Source organism: Calidris pugnax, unplaced genomic scaffold (assembly GCF_001431845.1).
Source record: "Calidris pugnax isolate Ruff unplaced genomic scaffold, ASM143184v1 scaffold41, whole genome shotgun sequence".
NCBI lineage: Eukaryota > Metazoa > Chordata > Aves > Charadriiformes > Scolopacidae > Calidris > Calidris pugnax.
Genome location: NW_015094509.1, coordinates 11,107,642 through 11,124,818, shown reverse-complemented (window position 1 = coordinate 11,124,818; position 17,177 = coordinate 11,107,642). Strand labels below are relative to the sequence as shown.

The 17,177-nt window shown below is 46.9% G+C and overlaps 1 protein-coding gene across 1 annotated transcript; it reads left to right on the top strand.

Annotated features, from left to right (window-relative positions):
- The first annotated feature begins 2,370 nt into the window (after window positions 1–2,370).
- RRM2B (ribonucleotide reductase M2 B (TP53 inducible)) lies at window positions 2,371–16,149 on the top strand. The gene is made up of 9 exons (XM_014965209.1): window positions 2,371–2,400; window positions 2,508–2,663; window positions 4,325–4,441; window positions 5,388–5,521; window positions 6,568–6,662; window positions 8,700–8,833; window positions 11,072–11,176; window positions 13,312–13,425; window positions 13,905–16,149. The coding sequence occupies exons 1-9, from the start codon at window positions 2,371–2,373 to the stop codon at window positions 14,055–14,057; spliced, it is 1,038 nt and encodes a 345-aa protein (XP_014820695.1). The 3' UTR covers window positions 14,058–16,149.
- Window positions 16,150–17,177: the final 1,028 nt, after the last annotated feature.

Here is a 17,177-nt window from a genome sequence, read left to right as displayed (position 1 = left end):
GGGCCCTGTGTGGCCCTTCGTGGGCCCGGCTGCCCGGTGGGGCTCTGGGCACTCAGAGCCGTGCCCGCCCGGGGCCGGGAAGGCAGAGCTTGTCCCCGCTGCCCCTCCTGCCCTGGAGGGGGGCACGGGTGGCGTGGGGTGGTCCTGGCTGCCTGGCACCGGTGGAAGGGGGGTCTAGGGACCCAGGGGGTTGTCCCTGCGCCACTCTGGGTTCTCCTCGCTACCACCCTGCCAGCCAGGCTGAGATGTGGGAGGGTGAGGGATCCTTATGGTGGAGAAACCTACATGGTCCTCCCAAACCTCTGCATCGCAGCAGTACTCGAGTTTCCAAAAGCAGGCCCGCTGTGCCAGCACCTTCAGCTTTTTCCCTGGCTACAGCTGATACGGGGTATGTAATCAGGTACTTTCACACACAGCCCAACAGCTGTTGCTGCAGGATGGTGGTGGCATGTATGTATATAGGCTAATTGTTTCCTAGTTAGATGAATTTGAAGTTAATGGAAAGAGCTTCAGTACTACTATGCAGTCTTTGTTGTCCATTGAGTCTGTTGTCATCACCAGAAAACTTTAGCAGTTGCAGAGTAACTGGGATATGATGTACAGGAGTGTGTCCGTCACAGGGCTGATGATTAAGAGACTGGAGCATCTGTCATACAAAGGGAGGCTGTGAGTGCTGGGGCTGTTCAGCCTGGATAAGAGGATCTCATTGCTGTGTGTAAATATCTGATGGAGGGAGTAAAGGAGATGAAGCCAGGCTCTTCCCATCTCCCTGCGATGGGAGCAGAGGCAGTGGGCACACATTGAAGCACAGAAGGTTCCATTTGCACATCAGAAAGCACAGGTAGCTCATAGAGGTTGTGTAACATCCATCCTTGGAGATACTGAAACCTCATCTGGATGAGGTCCTGGGCAGTCTGCTCTGGCTGACACTGCTAGAGCAGGGGTTGGGCTGTGCAATCAGCTTCAGCTCTTTTATGCATTTGGCTCATGTTGTCTGAACTGAAAGTAGCATGTTTGCATTATAAAACGGATGCTCTCTATTATTACGGTGAGTGTTGACTGTTTCATGCACCATCATAGGACGAAGGAAAAGATCTGGGGTGCAGATTGAAAGCAGGAGGTGACTCAGCCTACTGACAGTCACCTTTTCCTGCTCCCCGTACCCTGCTAGTGCTTGCTGGTGCCAGGAAGGCAGGGCTGGGAACATGTGTGCTCCTTCAGCACGAGGTGTTTTTTAAATGTGAGTAGAATTATTTGTTTGAGGGTATTTTCCAAATTGAAGTAAAGGATTATTTCTTATTATTTGAGTGGTTACAAGCAGGCTGGGTAGGGAAAGGACTTTGGTACCTCCTAGTAGGGTAGAAGCAATGATATTCAAAATCTTTTGCTCCCACCTTCTCTGCTGTATTATATATAATACCTCCTATACTGCCCGTGGCTGGTTATCCCTTACAGCGGTGTCCGCGGGATCTCAGGACTGACCCAGAAGGGTGTCCTACTGGTTAAACTTTTGGTCGGCATGGGTCACCAGCCCTTCTGGAGAGGTTGTAGCATGCTGTCCTGACAGCTCTTCACAACAGTGGTCTTCAGTAGGTGCTTGGTGCTGTGCCTTGGTGATGAGGACGCTGGCTGGCGGTGACCCTGGGAGCAGATGTCTCCAGCTGGAGGCGAGGGGAAGGCCCTGCTCATGGAGTGCCCTCTCCATACACCCTTCCCTGGCCTGTCTCCTAAATAAACACCAGCCATCCCCACCTCGCCTGGGCTGGTAGCTCTCTGAGGAGGAGCTGTGCCAGGGCGTTCTCCAGAAGCCTGCGCAGAGGAGCGGGGTGGGGATGGATTACTCCAAGCAGGGGTTTTCCTGCTGTTGGAAAGAGGTGCATCCCTTCATCTCATCACTCGAGGGTGTAGGTGTGGTGGGACAGCCTCCAGAGCAGCCTCCAGAGCTGGTGTGCGGGCTGCCTTCTCACCACAGGATTGCATACACAGACCTCCATGCAGAGACTTGCTGGGGCACAGGGCTGTTCCTCTACCCAACAGGAGTAGCTACTGTAATCTCTTGGCGCTTTTAAGAAAGTCCATCCAGGCCCAAGTGGCTGGATGTAAAGTGACTGAGCTGGAGGTGACCTGGGTGGTGGGCCCCATGGATGTGGGCTGGTGGAATATCTCCCGTGTGCAGCACCGCGGTGGCTGATGTGGTCTCCTGGGGAGATTTCCTCCTCGTGCTGCAGAAGGGCTCTCTCTCTGGCACACAGGCATGGGGTGCTTCCTGGCGCCGTCTCAGCCAGGAGGGGGTGGATGGTGGGTGCGAGCGGTGCCCGGCAGAGCTGGGCAGGAGCACGGATGGAGGGCGAGGGGACAGGTACCCCCAGGATGGGTAGTGTGGCCACCCCAGGGGAGCAGGTGAGTGTCTGCGTGACACCGGTAGCTTTTGAGCCACACCTGTGGGACAGAGGGAAGAGGAGGAAGAAGTAATGGGAGCCTTAACCAGAACTGTGCTTTGTCTTCAGAGCTCATCTCCAAGTGCTGCTGAAAATGGCTCGGACCCTGACGAGGAGCCTCTTCTCAGAAAAAACCCCCGCCGGTTCGTCATTTTCCCCATCCAGTACCCAGACATCTGGAAAATGTATAAACAGGCTCAGGCCTCCTTTTGGACAGCAGAAGAGGTGAGCCCTGGGGCCAGTGGGTTGGGACAAGGCGCTCAGACCAGGCTTCTGGTGCTTCCTTCCTCACTCCACTGCTGGCTTCTGTGTTCTAAGGCTTGGAGTTAATTTTGCAAGGAACACGAGGTGCCTGCACCAGAGCAGGGCTCCTTTCATGGACAGTGGAAAGAGAGCTGCTTCCACAGGGCGATTCAGCAGAGATGGTTTTGGTGTCTGGTTTCGGATGGGGTGGAATTGTATCCTGGGGTGCCTCCCTGGTTATAGAGGGAACCTGAGTCAGATAGCTCTGATTTTTGGTCAGGTAGCTCCTACCTTGCTGTGGTCTCTGTACCTGCAACTAGCTTCATGCCCATGTAAGATGTTCTAGCGCATTTCATGCGAATGCTAGGCACCTATTTTTCAGAAAGACAGTGATCATCAGAGACACTTGCTAAAAATGCTTCTAATTGACTCCTGATTGCCCTGGTTAGATGCTTGCTCCATATTACAATGCAAGCTGTAAGTTGTTCCTGAGGTTGCTGGTCAGCCAGGCCTGAGCAGTCAGTACTCAGCTCGCTGTGCTTGCAGCAGCAGAGGCTTTTGAACACTCTGCAGTGATCTGGAGAGATTACCTGCCAGCTGAGGTGGTGGTTCTGACTCAAAGCTTCTGCAGCCTTTGCTCATTTGTGAGCAGCCAGCTGCAATTGCAGAGCAGTGAGCTGAAAGCTCTGGCAGGCTCCAGATAGGCCAGAAAGCATCCTGGGGTGGCGAGGAGCAGCTGTCTGCAGAGGTGCTGTTCTACCACCTGCCTGGGAGGCTCGCTGCCCTGTAGTAGAGATTGCTATAAACCGTTAAAGAAAAGGCATTTAAACTCCTGCCTGATCAGCGTTGCCCTTTCACCGTATTACTGGTTCCTTCTTACACCGTCCCACCATCTGTCATTGCATTTCCAAATGAACTGTGAAGTTAATGGTAAAACTGGTTTGGGTGTGTATATGTTTATATACACATGTATATGTGTACATATTTATAGACACACACATAGAAGTTCTTAGCTTTCTGTATTTTTCACATCTGTCCCTACTTAACTGTTGCTGTGGTTCAGAACTCCCTCCGAACAAACAAGCAAACAGAAAAGGCCCATCCAAAGGAAGTTGTGGTTTTCTGCTGTGGCTGAAGCTCAGGCGGGTAGACGAGAGCAGTTGCACAGTGTTCACCCTGAGCTGTTCTTTGGCAGGATGGAGGCTGAACACCTGCCAAAGGCAGAAGTCCCCTCAGTCCATCTTTTGGCACACCTGGGTATAGGTTTCTTGGAGTATCAGCATTTGTTTCAAGTAGAACTTAAGTGTCTCAGAGCGAGCTCTGCTTATTGGTGCATGTTCATACTCATGACAAGAAGATACTAATGCTTTTCTGATTTATAATTCAGTAAACACTGATTTTTATTCCAATTTACAAAAGTGTAAACTGCAAAGCAAACACGTGATGTTACTCTTGCAGGGGGAGACAGCAGTACTGCAGTGTGTCTCTCGTCTTTTACACTCACATGTATTTAAATTCTGTACATGTAAAGATTTGAAAGCAAGCACTAAAACTCTGCCTCAGTCATTTGACTGGGCTGCTTCTGTTCTTGCAGAATGACAAACTCAAAAGGATAATAACGTTTTTCTTTTTCTTTTCATTAGGTTGATTTGTCAAAGGACCTTCCTCACTGGAACAAGCTGAAAGCAGATGAAAAATACTTTATCTCGCATGTTCTGGCATTTTTTGCAGCCAGCGATGGAATTGTAAATGAAAACCTGGTGAGAAAGCTTTATGGAGGGCTTGAATACTCATTTTATTGGCTTTCATTTTGGTTTTCTCACATTAATGCATAAGCTTATTAAATGTGTACTTTTTTTTCTTCCCATCTTCTCGCCTTTGTGAAGGGGAATAAGCAGCATATTCTGCTGGGGCCAGTGTCTGAGTTAAACTGGGACAACTGTGGTCAGCAAGACTCCAGATAAATCACTGTGGGATGCAGTTTTTAAGCTCAGCCTCCTGCCTGGCTGTGTTGATCCACATTTCTCAGTGAACTAATAGCACCCCCCACTTCTTCCTGTACTTGTGTTAGGTGAGAAGAAGGGAGGGGTTGTGCCGTGCCATGCTCTGTGTTCTTCATTTTGGTAAAATCTGTTTTGTTCTGACTGAACAGCATCCTGGAATCTTTTAGTGCTGCAGGTGGGTTCTGCTAAAAAGGTGGGGAGGCCTTTCTGCTGAAATCCGTTCTGGGCTGCAGAATGTCTCACCACAGGCTGTCAGTGGTATCTAACTGCTAATCCCCAGTTTAGGTCTCGAATGTCTATAACGTGTAGAATATGTCATACCACGTGTGCATATATTGCATGAACACGTCTTATGTCGTACTGTTTATTTTTTTAACTATGAACAGAAAGTTTGAGGCTTTGTTCAATATGAAGTGTTTACTGTTGCAATATATTTCTGTTCTCTTCCTGTGTACATGTGCCCTCATGGTTCACAACAGCTCTCTGTCCAATATGCACAGCAGATGCATTTACTTCTAAGAGGGTTGCTTTGTCTTCTTCTGCACCGCACCTTCCTACTGACATATCTGTGAATAAAGCAGGGCTGAACTGCTCCCACCCTTTCTCCTTGGTAGAGATCTATTGTCCCTCCCGTTAAGCTTAGAGTATTGTCAGGAAGAACTGGTTTTACTGTACTCATTGCCATGCTTTTTGGTTTTGATAGGTGGCACGTTTCAGTCAGGAGGTGCAGATCCCAGAAGCGCGTTGTTTCTATGGCTTTCAGATTCTCATTGAGAACGTTCACTCGGAGATGTACAGCTTGCTCATAGACACCTACATCAAAGATCCTGAGAAAAGGTAAACCTCTGGGTGTGTTACAGACCCGATCTGTCACCTAGTTCAGTGGCACTGTTGTTGGGCAGCAGCAGCACCTGTCTCCTGTTTCATACTGATGTCCTGGGGGAGTTGGGGACGGTTCCTTAAAGCTTTCAAGGCCTCTGTGCCTGACCCCCAAAACGGAGAGAAGTATTACTGACCATCAGACTTGTGCCAGAGTGTCAGAAGATGAGTTAATATTTGTATAAATCTTTGATTACAGAAGTGCTGACTGTGTGAAATGTTAAAGCTTAGATGAGCTCCTTATGGTTATTGTGCTCCTGACGTCCTTGCTCTCACATGAGTAAAAGATCTGCCTTGGGAAATTGAGTGCTCGTGATCCCACTGCTGTTTCTAATACACACAAATCAACGTGTTGCATCCTTTCAGCTTTTTTATTGTCAGTGCTTTTTCATACAACTTGAACTGGTTATTTTTAAAGTATTGGGTTCTTTGGAGAACCCCATCACCTTTGTCTGGAGAACTCCTTAGTCCAAATGTTAATACAATTGAAAAGAAGCACTTTTCCTTAGAGACTCCACCATGGTAATGGTCAGGCAGAGCTTGGTTTCCCACAGTGGCATCCTGTGTGGTGACAGTGGGAGGACAGATGTTTGGCATGGGAACAGAGCCTGTGCTCATGGGAGTTGTCCAGTTCCTTTTGTGGAGTTGGGCAAGATGAGGTTTAGCTCCGTGGGTAGGAAGTGGCTGCCATCTGGCTTGAAGTCTTGAGAGGCAGCATGGTCTGGTGGGTGGGCACTCCTGGGATGGGACGTTTGAGTTCACTTCCCATCTCTGCAGCTCGTCTCCTCTGAGACTTTGGGTCTCTTTCTGCACATCTGCCCCCCCACGCCCTCATTATCCAAGATCATCACCCCTTTGGGGTGGGAACTGTGTCTTACTTGGGTTAGTTCAGAGCTTCACATAATGGGTTATTCTGCCTGGTGCAGCCAGTAGGGACAGCCAGGGCAGATTTACATAAATCACTTCTTGTTATTTTGATCTTTTCTCTTTGTTTTCTTCTATAGGGATTTCTTATTTAATGCTATTGAAACAATGCCTTGCGTCAAGAAGAAAGCAGACTGGGCTCTGAAGTGGGTTGAAGACAGAGAATCCACTTTTGGTGTGTAGCTTCTTAAAAATTTGCTTCTGTTTCACGTCACAAACTAGTCCTCTGGGAGTGAGCTGCGTCCCTGGAAAGTGAAATGAAATTCTCCAAAGATGATGTAGTGGCTTGTTTGGTGTCTGGTTTAACTAAAGAACTAGAAGTAACTTCTGGTGAGCATGTATGCTTTTATCTTCAGCTAAAGCAATATAGTAATGGCAGTGCCCACTAGGATCATGTTCTGAAAAATGCTTGTAGGTTTCTCTGTCTTTTTTTTTTCTCTTTATGCCAAACAACCCTAGTTTCTCCCATTTTTGCTTGTAGACCTTCTTTTCTAGGATTTCTGATTATTTCTTCCAGTTGGCTCCTGGTTTGTACTCCAGTGTTCAGAACTGGGCAGTTGAAGTCTTGCAAGGCCAGGCTTTTGCTGTGTTCACATTCATACAGATAAATTTGTGTGTGATGTTAGCCTTTTTTTTCGTAACAGCATCACTGAGCCTGGGCAAAAAGGATTCAAGGATCATTTGTCTCTGGTGTTTATGGTTTGCTGTTGGGAGCAGGCTTCTAGTTGTTATATCTCATCCCAGAGCTGGGATGCTGGTTCAGCTTCCATCAGCACGGTGAGGACATCCTCACAATTCAGCTTACAATGTTGACCCTGAAGGATATGTTGTAGCTGAAACGAGTAATGGGCAGGCTCTGGTTGTTTTTCTAAACCAAACATCTGTTCTTGGAGAAGGTGTAGGAGATGGAGAGATTCAGCCAGATGAACAAAATAAATGTCATTCTTTTGCACCATCTGTTGTTCGTAGCTCTTGTTTGAGTGGGGTTCTTTTTGTAGCTGTAGATTCTTTTGTCCTGGGGTGTCCTGCTGCCTCCCCATTCTGGCTTTGCTTGCTGTGTGTGGGGTCCCTTCTTCATCTCCCTCATTTGGCTCCCAGCAGTGTGGGGTGTGCCAGGAATCAGAAGGTTCCCTAACTCAGAAAGCAATGTTCCTCTCACCTCCTGCCCCCAGACTTTGTGCATCCTATCCAAATTTTTGTAAAGTACATTTCTGTTCTTCTGGTTTTTTCATCTCATTGAGAACTTCACAAGTTTAAAACATTTGGGGGGCCCGGGTCTTAGAGTTATGGGTTATGAGATATGGTATATGAACGTGGCTGGCTGGCTTGTTTGCTTGGTGTTGCCTTCCAGCCTGGGGACCTGGCCTGAGGCTGCATCTCCACAGCCTTGGTTGATTTCTTATGCTGAGGGTTCCATGGCGGTATGTGTTCTGTGGACCCAGCCCCTGAGTGTGCACTCACATTATATATAGTGCTGCTGGTGGGGGATTTTTGTTTCAGCATAACTCGTTTGTAGGATAGCTGGACAGGTGATTTTTGGTGTTGCCAGACAAATTCTTTCCTTAGTAACTTCTGTGATACTTTTAAGTTTGTGCTGCTCTTTGTGCTTTTTTCCTAACTTGAATTTCTTCAGATGAGCCAGCAGATGGCATTTGCATCTCGTAGAGAATTGGGACATCTGTCTATTTTGGGGTTATTTTATTTTTTAAACAAAATTCTATGCAGTTCTTGCTGGGAAAAGACACCAGCACTCAATGCAAAAGCTCTTCATGTTAGAATATACCCAAGGATCTTCTGAAGTTGTTTAGAATAGAGTACGTGGAATGCCTCATCTTCACCAATCAATCAGATGGTCTTGTAGTCTGAAGAAATACATTCTTGTAGAGAACAGGGAGAACTTGGACCAATAATGCTGTGCTTTCCTTGGATGAAAGGTGGAGTAACAAGTGGGATAACATAAATAGTTATTTGTGGCAGTTTCAGTGGGTGCCCAGGTTCTTCAGTTCTGCTGGGGTTGCCTGTGGTTAAATGCTGTTGTGTGTGCAGACCCTGTCTGCCTGGGGATCTGCTGAAAGATGTGGTCGGATGCAGCACCAGGTGCTGCAGTGGGGATTCCTCCTCTCCCACATGGGTCTGTCTGACGCAAGTGGTGCATCTCGCTGACAGCAGTACACTGGTTTGTGTCTAACTGAAAATGTCTTGTGTTAAACAGGTGAGAGAGTGGTTGCCTTTGCTGCAGTTGAAGGCATCTTCTTTTCGGGTTCCTTTGCTGCTATATTTTGGCTGAAGAAGAGGGGCCTGATGCCTGGACTCACTTTCTCCAATGAACTTATTAGCAGAGATGAGGTAATGTGTCATGTCCTACATAATGTCTGGGAAGGAGAGTGAGTTTCCAGGGGAAGGGCAGACATATTCATAAAGCTCCTGTAACCTTGCCAGAGAGGCCCACCTCTGGTGGCAGGGAGGGTTGGGGGGAAGGTGAAGAGAGCAGAGAGGAAAAGAGAATCCAGCAGTGAGGAGGAGATGCATTTCTGGGTACCACAGAGCTTTTTTAACGTTGACAGTACTCAAGGCCAAAGAGGTGGCAGAAGTCTGAGTAGGTTCTCTGCTAGCCAGCGTCAGCAGCAGGGTTTTCCAGGGAAGGTCCACTGTCCTGGTTACCTGCCAAGTAACTGCTGGCCATGCTCCCTAGAGCTTCTCCTGCAGTAAACCTTCTGTGTCTGCTTTACCATCACCTCCTCGGCAGCGCGGAGAAGAGATTTCCTTTCCCTAGAGCAGTGCCCAAACCTGTTCCTGCAGCCTGACAGAGGAGCTGTAACTGCTGGCATGTAGGACGATTGGAGTCCTGCAAAGGAGCAGGCTATTCCCAGAATATTTGTAAAAAGGGGAAAGAAGCAGGTTTCTAGGTATGAATTACTAATGAACTTAAAGCCTAGGTGCTGCTGTGTCCCTCAGCAGAAGTACCTGTTTTTAAGAGGAGTCAACTTAAATATTAGCAATATCCCAATGCATAGTATGAGCAAAAAAGGTGGACTTTTTAGATTGAAGGGGACACGTGTTCTACGGTGCCAGGAAGGGAGGCGAAGGCCTGGCTGCCCAAGGACTGGTGTGGAATTGGGGGGTCCCCACCTGCAATGGGGGCTGGCCTGGTCGTTGCTCCCAGCCTCGCTCTGCCTTCACCGCTTCCGTCAGGTTCAAGTGGCCTCCTTGTCCCGTTCCCCATCTGCCCCTAGCTGGGGGTCCCAGAGCTTGCAGATGGCCTTCTGCATCTGTCTGCTGGCCAAAAAAAACTGCAGCTGTGGCAGGTTGCTGCAGAAGCAGCAGGTACTGTCCCTCTCCATGTTCTTGTGTTGCTGCTCAGCGACAGCATCTCCTGGGAGGGGGTAGCTGCAGGCCTGCGTTAGAGGGGAGGGCTTCTTAGCTCAAGATGTGATGTGTCTGAGGGGCTGCATGTCAGCACACCCAGTGTGGCCGGCCACGTGCTGACAAGTGCCCTTCCTTTCACTGCCTGCCAGTTGGCAGGGGCTGCTTAGGGTTGGGGCCTGTCTTTAAGGCACCTCACAACTCACGGCACTGTCAGCACGAAAAAGCAGGAAGACCAGTTTCGTATGTGGTATAAACATGCTCGTGCTGTGAACTCACCAGAGTTGGACTAAAAGAATAAAGAGCTTTATCATAATGGAAGTAATTTCCGTGGATTAGATACACTGATTTGAAAGTAGGCATCTTACAAGATGCCTTTAATTTAAAAGAAACTTGAAGAAAGCGATATGATCAGTAAGCAAAACCCAATAGTTCTTCAGCCTTGACCTTCCTTGTGTCATCTGTTCCTGTGAGTCATCATGAACTGATCCGTTCAAGCGAGGAGGTGTTTGTTTGTTAGAAGGATCATTTGCAGGTGAACGAGATGCAAGTTCCTCTGCACAGCAGCGTAACTGTAACTTCTCTGCAGAGCTGAGGACCAAAAGACTGAGGTTTTTCTTGAGCTCCGCTGGCATAATTCCAACACAGAGCTGTTATGAAGGGTAAGGCTTGGGGCACGCAGCACCTGCACCAAAAGCCAGGAAATGCAGTTAGAAAAGCAGTGGCCATAAAAAGAATCCACAATGGAAAACTCCACAAACTGTTTTCCGATGTGCCCGAACAGATAAATGGTTAATGCTCGATATGTTTTTTGAGCTGTAGGCTCCGTTCCCAGGCTGTTCTTTGAGCTGGTGCATCTCTGATTCTTAAAGGTGCAAAGGTGCTGGGAGCACCAGGCTCAGGTGAGAAGCCAGACACGTCCTGCATCCTGCTGGTGGTGTTACCCTGGTCAAAACCACGGGAAGCCCCACAGCAGGCAGGTAGTGCTCTCCCTAGAGGGGGAGTATTTCCCAATTTACGTTGTTTCAGATGTTACTAAAAAAAAGTTTACAAAAAAAGTTTTGTAAATTAAAACTTCCCACTACATGTGGTAACAAAACTGTCAAAGAAGCAGGAGGCTAGGAAGCTTCAACTTTCATGAGGCTACCTCAAAGTAAGAGCAAACTATGTGGAGGAGGGAAAAACTCACTTTTTTTTTTCCCTTGTTCTCTGTTATTTCAGGGTTTACACTGTGATTTTGCTTGTCTAATGTTCCATTATTTAGTGAACAGACCGTCAGAAGAGCGGGTGCGTGAGATCATCGTTAATGCTGTTGAAATCGAGCAGGTAAGCTGGCTGGGACAGCGTGGTGTGCAGTGCAGGACCAGTCTTATGTACAAAAATACAGAAATTCCCTTCTGACTCTTGGGATTCCATATTTGATACTTCACTTAGGCCTGGATCCCTGATGCATTAATCCACCCTTTCCCTTTTCCTTAATGGTGACAATAAGAGTCAGAGACTTTCTGATGCAGTTGTCAAGCAACTGGGAGAAGCTGAAGATAGCAGCTGGTTTCCCCCTTAACGACAGAAAGGAAGTCAGTCTGTCTTATTTAGTGAGCAGCGTAACTGTAACTTCTCTGCAGAGCTGAGGACCAAAAGACTGAGGTTTTTCTTGAGCTCCGCTGGCATAATTCCAACACAGAGCTGTTATGAAGGGTAAGGCTTGGGGCACGCAGCACCTGCACCAAAAGCCAGGAAATGCAGTTAGAAAAGCAGTGGCCATAAAAAGAATCCACAATGGAAAACTCCACAAACTGTTTTCCGATGTGCCCGAACAGATAAATGGTTAATGCTCGATATGTTTTTTGAGCTGTAGGCTCCGTTCCCAGGCTGTTCTTTGAGCTGGTGCATCTCTGATTCTTAAAGGTGCAAAGGTGCTGGGAGCACCAGGCTCAGGTGAGAAGCCAGACACGTCCTGCATCCTGCTGGTGGTGTTACCCTGGTCAAAACCACGGGAAGCCCCACAGCAGGCAGGTAGTGCTCTCCCTAGAGGGGGAGTATTTCCCAATTTACGTTGTTTCAGATGTTACTAAAAAAAAGTTTACAAAAAAAGTTTTGTAAATTAAAACTTCCCACTACATGTGGTAACAAAACTGTCAAAGAAGCAGGAGGCTAGGAAGCTTCAACTTTCATGAGGCTACCTCAAAGTAAGAGCAAACTATGTGGAGGAGGGAAAAACTCACTTTTTTTTTTCCCTTGTTCTCTGTTATTTCAGGGTTTACACTGTGATTTTGCTTGTCTAATGTTCCATTATTTAGTGAACAGACCGTCAGAAGAGCGGGTGCGTGAGATCATCGTTAATGCTGTTGAAATCGAGCAGGTAAGCTGGCTGGGACAGCGTGGTGTGCAGTGCAGGACCAGTCTTATGTACAAAAATACAGAAATTCCCTTCTGACTCTTGGGATTCCATATTTGATACTTCACTTAGGCCTGGATCCCTGATGCATTAATCCACCCTTTCCCTTTTCCTTAATGGTGACAATAAGAGTCAGAGACTTTCTGATGCAGTTGTCAAGCAACTGGGAGAAGCTGAAGATAGCAGCTGGTTTCCCCCTTAACGACAGAAAGGAAGTCAGTCTGTCTTATTTAGTGTAGAACAGAATAGTTCCAGTTGGAAGGGACCTACAACAATTATCTAGTCCAACTGCAACTGTCCCTTAGAGAAGAGTTTGTTTACCTCTGTCCTTTCAAGATCTTTGTCTCTCCCTGCTGTGCACACATCCCTGCTTGTCCTCAGGAGAAGACAGAGTCTGTTCTGGCCACATGTACCATGATGGGCTCTGACTTTTTCTGAGGTTGCTGTCGGGTTGTTTCACATGAAGTGCTACCCCTCTGCAGCTACAGGTTTGTGCACTGCTGAGTGTTTGCCATGACTGTAGCTTACTCTTTTCCTTTCTGTTGCCATCTAACTGCTGTGATGATGACAAGTGCCCCAGCTTTGCCTCAAAACACCGACAGGTATTGCATCAGTGCCTGAACACGTACGTGTCTGGGTTCAGCTCTCATATCTATCACTATGCTCTCCCATCTCTCATTCTGTGATTTCTGGAAGCCAAGGAAAACTGGAGATTTCTGGATCTATTCCTGCTCCCACTAGTATGGTCTGTAGGTTTTACTGAACTTGGAGCTCAAGTTTACAGTGAAGCTTGGGATCTTGTGGGGAATGGGGAAAGGCAGATGAGAGGGGGAGTAATAAAAATTCTTGTGCCTTTCCCAGAAAAACATACTAAAAATAAAGGAAGCTACGAACAGCTACTGAAAACAGAAAGACACTTGTTGAGTTTCATGATGCAAGTTATTTATTCAGACAACTGCCTGGGGAGCCTGGAATATCAGAAATTGTGTTACTGTGGTGTCTTTTCTCTGTTTCCCTTCTTAAATTTCATTTCTCTAAATGTCATCTGTATTTTAATTTCTAGGAGTTTCTAACAGAGGCGTTACCTGTAGGTCTGATTGGAATGAATTGCACTTTGATGAAACAATATATTGAATTTGTCGCAGACCGGTTACTAATGGAGCTTGGCTTCTCAAAGGTAAGACATGCAATTGCCCAGAATGCTGGCCTGCCAGGACAACTCAGGAAAACTGTAAGCACAAAGCTCTCTCTTAATGTCCCTGGGAGCAGGTCGTATTTAGTGCTTGCAATTTCCCTGAGTGACAGCTGAAACCACAGCTTTAATGTATGTGCTTCACTATTTAAAAGAGCAAGAACAATTCAGGCCATTGTTTCCCTTCAGCTGCTCTGCGGGTTTGTAACGGGAAACCTAATGCTGTGCTCAAGTGCTGTGGTCCTTGAAGGATAATCAGCACCTTGCGTGGGGGAGCTTCACTGTGGACCCAACTCCTGGGGAGTGACAGTACTGAATTTGCTTTGATAGGTGTCCACAGGTTCTACAGCATATTACAGCAAGGGATGGTCCAGTCTGAAGGGCTTTGACTGTTTTGTTTGGGGTTTTTGAAAGCATTGTTACCCTGTCAGAATCACCAGTGTAATAGTGTTTCCCTTCCCCAGGTCTTTCATGCAGAAAATCCTTTTGATTTCATGGAGAATATTTCTCTGGAAGGAAAAACAAATTTCTTTGAGAAGCGGGTTTCGGAGTATCAACGTTTTGCTGTTATGGCAGAAACAATGGACAATGTCTTCACTCTGGATGCAGATTTTTGACAACTTGGCAAATGAACGTTGACTGTTTCCCTCTCCCCATCTCACTTTCAGCTGAGAAGTTGTCTTCATTTCCTTTCCTGGAATTTGAGTCTACTAGGAATTTTTTTCAGGGTTTTCATGTTGTTTGTCTGAGGAGTAAATATATTGCTGTGTCATTTAAGAAAAAAAAAGAGGGGTCCTTTTTGAAAACTTTACATGGCTTTTTAAAAGGATGGCCTTTTTGATATTCCCTTGACTCATCTGCTGTGATTGCTGTCTTTAAAAATGACCTGGATACTACTGCTTTTTTAAGACTTTGGTAGTGTTTTAAGCAAACTGCATATTTGCCTCATGTTATGGTATTTCAATCTGAAAACCAGATGAGGTATCACTCTATGTATATATGTTGCTATAATTTATTTTATATTTTCATATTTATAGATTTGGTCTAGAGTAAAAGCTCTCCACTTTTGTCCTGCTGCAGATAAAGCAATAAGTGAGCCTGGGAAGACGTTAATAAGTTATGAACTATAAATTTTTATTAAACCCAGGGATATAGTTTGAAATCCTCATTAACCTGGGTTCTGTCTGAAAAAGTTTTTACTCTGTTTGCAAACCTGATGGCTGTTGGGAGGAGTTTAGATCAAACACATGTGATTTTGGTCTTACAGCTGTTATTGAGTGGGTCAGTGGCCTTTGAGTGGTCCTTGAAAAGGCAGGCCTGTTAATAGCGGAGAGAAAACACAGCCTGTAGTTCTTTGGCTTGTGCTGCCTGTTTTTCCCTGCTTTTCTAAACAAGTGCCTTATTAAGCAGTCTGTAGTTGCGCTGAGTTGCAGTCGGCATCTGCCGCTGGAGCAGCCAGCTCTGGGTGTTGTCTGTCTGCCCTCTGTCCTGCTGGGTGGTTTGATATTCTCCCCTTCTCAGTTTCACTTGTGCATTGATGGGGTGAGAAGGCGCATCATTCCAAGGGATTATCCCTTGAGGTGCTACAAACGTACTGCTTGGCTTCTAAGGGAGCACCAATAATGTATGAAGGCGCTTCAAGTTGCGTGTTTAATGTGAACCTTTGAAACCGTTGTCACTGCAGAGCTCCTGGAGGAAGCAAAACCAAATTTTGCAGTAGTATGGATTAGCAGCATCTTACAGATGACTGCTGTTTGGGTTTTGCTCTGTTCCAGTGTGTGCCTGAAAACTTTTTTTAATTTCCTGTTGTCATATGCAGGGAATGGAGCAATTGAAGAATGGCTAACGTGCTGCAGTGGTACTTGGGATGGGAGGGGTACTATTCCGTTGTAGGTGGATTATTTGCAAATAGATATGCTCATTTTTTTCCAAAGGTGAAGTGAGTGAACGTGAGCCAGGTTCTGCTTTATTAAACCTGAGTTCAGCAATTTGTATAAAAGCTTTTATAAGTCTTTGTTGTTGTTGCAGACATCTTGTGCTACTTTTGATGCTACTGGCATGAGATGAGCTGGCAGCCCAGGGTTATCAGTGATGGGATGGTATAAGGGTTACTTCTCTGCCAGCCCAGATCAGCCATAGTCCTGGATACCCGAGTTCCATGAAAGAGGTCCACTGCCTTCGCGTGCTTCCCAGGGAGCAATTGTCTGTGGTGTAAAAATAAGCAGCAAAACTCACTCTTTTTGTTTGGTCTCAGTAAAAGATGGATATTTAATGAGCGTGGAAACAGGACAGCTTTTTTTTTTCTAGAGAAGAACTGGAATTATTTGACATAAGGTACTTAGATGGGGCAGAGGGGGACCTGGAGAACACAGAGAAAAGCTGGAACTGGTGCCCCTCACTAATGTCCTGCAACTACAAGAGAACTATGGACTTGGGGAGAAAATCCAGCACCTTTTGGAAATACTGTGTTCATGAGGGAGAAAGAGGTCTGTTGTTGGAGGAATGAAACCTATTTTTATGTCGCTAATAGCGTTTGTTTTGAGTGTTGTGAATTATGATGAGAGTATACAGAATATTCAGTTATGAAACTGCGATGTGCTCAGGTTCTGTAAATGTGTATGAGATACCAAAGTCTGATACAACAGCTCCCACTGCATTTGTGTGTAAAATACGTGTGTCGGTTCAATAAACTTGAACGTGGAGAAGGAGCATGTCTTTGTTTCCTAGTTACATGCTTTCTTGTGAAATCCAGCATGATAAAATTGGGCTGTGACAGGGTGAGTCGGTGTTCACAGCTTTTCGGTCGTGGCAGAAAGTTACGAGTGCTCCATACGCTGTCTTGCACTTTGTGATGAGCTCTCAACTTGCTGTTTCTTGTTCCCAGGAGTGGGGCTCGCATTCTAGGGAGGAAACAAATATATTTTTTTTTTTCTGGAATTTTCTGTCTCGAGGAGAAATCTCTTGGGAGTCCCGTAGATTTAAAGAAGAAACGCTCCAGAGATGTAAAGTACCACGGTGGGTGGTATCTCATATCTGATGTATCAAGGGCATTGCACCCTCAGGTTGGGTGCCCCAGCTGTGATGGGGTACAGCAGTGTGGGGCTCAGCCCCAAGCTGGGACCAGCCAGGGCTGCCAGGCGCCGGGCAGCTGGGGCTGAGCTGGCAGAGGTTCACACCTAATGGCATCTGCACCCTCAGGGGTCTCAAGTCAAAAGTCTTGTCCCTGCTGCCCTTTGTGACTCTTTGGCATAGGCATGAAGGGCAAAAAGTCCCTTCCTCTCCCACCGGCACTGGGGCTTGGGCAGAAACCATGTGCTTCTGAGGGCTCTGGTGGACAAGCTGGGTCTGGCTCTGCGTGTCTCACACTGTGGCCATCACTTAAAAACCCTGATGGAGGTGTGCGTGGGAGAGAAGTTGGGATGCATCCCTTCAATATGTAGTTTGTGTTCAAGGCTGGTGCATGACTCCCGTTGCAGGCAGTGGGACAGAGAAGGTGCTTCTGGAGGGGATCGTCTCATGGTGAAGGACATGTCTGCAATGGTCAGGTGAGCAGAAACCTGTCTCTGGGGGCTGCATAGGGAACTCAGGCTCACGGGTAGAACCTGACCTTTTAACATCCCAAATGGCCTCTGTAGCTCCTGCTGTTCTCGTTCAAGCAGACAGGTGGGTCCTAGCAAAACCCAGGCTTGATTAGTGATAGCCAGGGGCAGACAGTGTGCTCCCAGCCCTGCTCCCTG

What these genes read in the sequence shown, in the direction of transcription:
- RRM2B (XM_014965209.1), top strand. Translation starts at nt 2,371, where the DNA reads ATGGGTAGTGTGGCCACCCCAGGGGAGCAG. An exon ending in TGGCCACCCCAGGGGAGCAG is followed by an intron (nt 2,401 to 2,507) that starts GTGAGTGTCTGC and finishes CTTTGTCTTCAG; the next exon opens with AGCTCATCTCCAAGTGCTGC. An exon ending in GAATTGTAAATGAAAACCTG is followed by an intron (nt 4,442 to 5,387) that starts GTGAGAAAGCTT and finishes TGGTTTTGATAG; the next exon opens with GTGGCACGTTTCAGTCAGGA.